The 4,476-nt window shown below is 48.3% G+C and overlaps 1 protein-coding gene across 1 annotated transcript; it reads right to left on the bottom strand.

The window, feature by feature from the left end:
• Positions 1-1,596: 1,596 nt before the first annotated feature.
• Positions 1,597-3,019, bottom strand: LOC145823515 (uncharacterized). Its single transcript, XM_082923018.1, has 3 exons — positions 2,511-3,019; positions 2,333-2,431; positions 1,597-2,123 (listed from the first exon to the last, which is right to left on the bottom strand). Exons 1-3 carry the CDS (start codon positions 2,913-2,915, stop codon positions 1,710-1,712), a joined length of 918 nt encoding a protein of 305 aa, XP_082779144.1. The 5' UTR covers positions 2,916-3,019; the 3' UTR covers positions 1,597-1,709.
• Positions 3,020-4,476: the final 1,457 nt, after the last annotated feature.

Here is a 4,476-nt window from a genome sequence, read left to right as displayed (position 1 = left end):
CCCGGGCTTTCAACAAGAAGGTTAAGTCCAGGAATCTGAAAGAGGGAGATTTGGTGCTCAAAGACAACCGAGCTCCCATCCACGACCCAAGGGGCAAGTTCAAACCCAATTGGACTGGTCCTTATATCATCAAAGCTATCTGGTCAGGTAGGGCTGTGGTTCTGATGGATCTAGATGGCTTGGAGTTCTCACAACCGATCAATATGGACAAGTTGAAGAAATACTATCCTTGAGAGGCTCGCTAGGCCGAAAACCCGAAAGGGCGACCTAGGCAAGATTCAGAGCACAAAAAATTAGAAAATATAAAAACTGAGCTCGCAAGGTTGAAAACCCGCAAAGGGCGGCCTTGGCAAAAGTTAGAGCGCAAAAGGAGAATGAAAATACTCGAGCGAACCTAAGCCTGAACTACGTAAGACTTGATTCCCATCTTTGGGATACGTAGGCAGCTTCGTCTTGAAGTTCAGTCATAAACTTTTCCCCGATCAACTTTGTCCATTTCGATCATCTCAGTCATCTTTATCTATCAGCATTTACCGTGATCTCCGGTACAGTACTGTTCAAACTAGGGGCAACTTTCCGTTGCTTTGGAGTGCCGCATTGTTCTTCAGACTAGGGGCAACTTTCCAGTTGCAGGGATCTGGGGTTGTGCATTTCAGTGACAGATTTTCGGCGTGTCCAGTTCTGATCCACATCGAAAATAGTTTTGAAAAGTTTTAATAAAAGTTGACTTTGTTCAAATCAATCTTTTTACGACTTAGACCATTTTTGGACCAAAAGTGGAAAATTTTCAGTACCATAACTTTCAATTTCATTGATTTCAAAATAGAGTTCTCCTGCTCTTGCATTACAATCGAGGTTGCTTTTTAGTACAATCATAAAGAAAACTTGAAAATACTAATAAGCAATAAATTAGGGGCATAGTTGAATCAAGTATCTCTGTGTCCCCTTCCAGAGCTGGACGGAGCATCTGATGCCAAGCTGGGCCCAACTTGTACCTCCTCTTTGAGCCAATCCACACATTCATCTAACAAAGTGCAACTGAAGGTTGAAGCAGGGGCCAGAAGCTCTCTAGTCCTCCATGCCGTGGCATATCTCTGGCCGGCCAGCTCCCAGGGATGACTGGCAATGTTGCAGTGTGTCCCCTCGGCCCTGTTTTGCTCTTCGAAGGAGAACTCCAAGCATTGCCATACAACAGGAGAGCCGAAGGCCTTCATTTCAGACGCGTTCCGATGCCCAGATCGTCAGAAGTACACCTTTTGTTGTTGAGTTTTGCTTATCGAGTTGTTGTACTTTGCTTATCGAGTTGTTTGTCGAGCGGACGTGTTTTGTGTTTTTGAGTCATTGCTCTCTGTTTAAGCAAATTTTGTTAGAGTCTTGTTTGTTTGCATTGTTGCTTTTTTTTATCGAGTTGTAAACTTGCTAAAGATTCTGTTATATCTTAGTAAGTTGGGTTGTTTAGTTTGTTGCGTCGGTTCACTACCTGATTTGGTGATTACAATGCGCATTACCATTCAATTTCATTTCTTGTGCAAAACAAATTGATGCGATACGATGCTAAAAGTACAAACACCTTTCCAAAAGCTATTTCATTTCATCATACTTTACAACAAATAAAGGTACAGGTTTTACAAAAATAAAACTGCCTAACAATGTGCAAAGTGCTACAAACTACTAGTAAAAAGAAAAATAAAGCATGGAAATAAGCAGCATCAAAATCCTCGGGAGCGGGAACGAGAAGCACGCCTAGTCCTCTTTTGCGGGACAACCTCCACACCATCATCAGAGTCGGAGCTGTCATCCTCAGGATCCTCCTCAGCATCGCCTCTGTTCCCCGAGCCAAAACCGGAGCCTCCCTCCTCAACAGATGTCTCGAACTGACGGTCGGTAGCCTCCTCCTCCTCCTCATCAGGCTCCTCCTCCACAACATAAGCTCTGCGTCTGCGGACAGGCCCTCCTCGAGCTCCTCGATAAGGCCTAGATGGCCCGGCTCCTCGGGAAGGCCGAGATGACCCCTCCCCCTGATAGGGCCCGGATGGCCCAACTCCCTGATAAGGCCCAGATGGCCCAGCTCCCCAATGAGGCCCAGGTGGCCTGGCCTGCGGCTGACCGGACCATGTAGGCATCTGGAAATAAGGAGTTCAAATCAAATACATCAGTCCAAACATGTACATCGGATACAGATATAAGCAAAGGCTACATGAAGTGGGTGCATGTAAATACAATGTACAAGTGAGGTGTGTGTCAGATGTGCTCTACACAAATAGTCTATCAATGCAGTAGAAATCAGCATGTCATCAGAAGTATGATAAATGCCAGGAAAACTGAAAGATACCCGAATGCCTGCAATAGACAACTGTGCCTCCCTGCGTAGGACCATGCCCTCGAGCGTGGCCACCAGCCCAACCACTTCCTCCATGTACCCTCGCGATGGCTGCAAAAATGAGCTCATAATCATCAGTGAACAGAAGAATGTCTAAACATCTGAATGATGAATGAAAAGTGGAGCATACCGGCGGTGAGTCCGGATCAATGGCGTATCGATCACTGGGCGTCAGAGGCTCTAGTGGAATCGGAATCGGAGAGCTAGCCCCGTACTGCCACGCCATCAACTCAGTGGGCATATCTGGCCATCCGACATGAGGATGAATCGACGGAGCCGGGGGAGCTGGTCTACTCCCACCTCTAGATGTGCCAGCCCGGCTAGAAGAAGGGATGTCTGTAGCTCGAGCCCGAGCCTGATCCGAGGATGACATACCGGCAGGTCTCATCATCGGAATACGAGCTTCTGTCAATGGGGGCATCAAATATATGTGACGGTAGGTGGCGTAGTCCCCCTCCGCAACATATAACAAAGCATCACTGCCCAGCATGGCGCCGACTACCTCTGAGTAAGAGAGCCTGTCAGCGGTCCGCATACTAGCTGGAGGTACCGCGGGAACATCCTGAGAAAGATATCCCCGTACCTGGCACAGAAAGCGCTCCCCCAGGAACCAGACTCTGCCAACTGGCCCTTCGAGCAGGACCCTATACCGAGAGATGCCTGATGCTCCGGTATACCGAAGTAGGAGATCATCACCCAGAGGTGCCCAAGGCTGCCAAGTAATCTGCGGATGATAAATGTATAAACCAATCAGAGAACGAGAATATACAGAGCAAATCAAAGATGAAAATGAAAAGAACTGAAAGTTCTGAAGTACCTCTGAGTGTCGCACAGTGTCGAAGTACTCTCGCAGGCGAACCAAGGTCTCTCGAGGCCTCGCCCGGTGCGGGCCCTCAAATATCAATGAATATGGGGTCACGGGAATCCCCACCACCTCCAGCACTGGGGCTAACGATGGGAAGTATACATAAGCCCATAGCTGAGAAAAGCAGTGCAGAATGTAAGTACGAAATGATGAGAGCAAAATGCAGACTGTAAAAGTGTGCTGTATGTGCAATGTACAAGTAATGAAGAGCAGAAATGTAAATCAAGGAGACAGAAAGTACCTCCCAAGCTCTCCAGTAGCCGCCAAGCAAATCGCCCCGCCCGCGGGAGGTCGCGCTCATGTAAAAGTAGAGGGTAGCCAGGCCAGCGCCACCCCAATCATATCTACTGACCTGTGATAGGTCGACTAGAGCGCTCAGCAGATATAGCCCAATGGTGTTCCCTCTGTCGGCAAACAGGGTAGTCCCGAAGAGGAACATCAGGAAACCACGAGCATACTGCTCTGTCTCCTCAGGAGTCTCGGGCACCATCTCCGCCCGCCGGAAATGGGAGGAGAACCAAGTGTATCTGACTCTCCCTGAAACCCTATCAACAGGTGGGCGAGCCCCCAACAAATACATCCAGACGGCCTCCCACTCGCCCATATCCTCATCGTATGGGATGGCCCAACCCCCGACATCAAGGCCGGTCAATACAGCAAAGTCAAAAGGGGTCATGGTCATGTCCCCGGTAGCAGAGAAATGGAAGGAATTGGTGGTGTCCCACCATCTCTCTACTAGGGCTGCCATCAAGGTCCTCCTGGCAGGACATCGTGACAACCCGGCGCAGAAGGACCTAAACCCTGCCAAGTCTACCAAATCCCTGACGCCCTCCGGGAGCTCAGCATACCAATCCCGCGCCGCGGTGGAACCATATCCTCGCACACTGCGGGAACCACCCTGCATTCAGAATGAATATATGTGTCAATAATAAGATGAAATGGGCTGAGTGCCGATGAAGTGAAATAAGTTGCATACAAATAAAATGAAGTAGTCGTGTGTTCAGAAGTGAAATGTACAGACTGTGTGTTCAATATAATCAACTCTCAACTTTCAGTTAATTGTGGGCTGCGTGTTCACTATCTACCTGGGCTGCGTGTTCAGAGAATTTGAATTTTGGGCTGCGTGTTCAACTTTCAGTTAATTGTGGGCTGCGTGTTCACTATCTACCTGGGCTGCGTGTTCAGAGAATTTGAATTTTGGGCTGCGTGTTCAACTTTCAGTTAATTGTGG

This window comes from Camellia sinensis, chromosome 4, assembly GCF_055761805.1.
Source record: "Camellia sinensis isolate YWXY chromosome 4, ASM5576180v1, whole genome shotgun sequence".
In the NCBI taxonomy this organism is placed as follows: Eukaryota; Viridiplantae; Streptophyta; class Magnoliopsida; order Ericales; family Theaceae; genus Camellia; species Camellia sinensis.
This window is presented reverse-complemented; position numbering and strand designations above follow the sequence as displayed.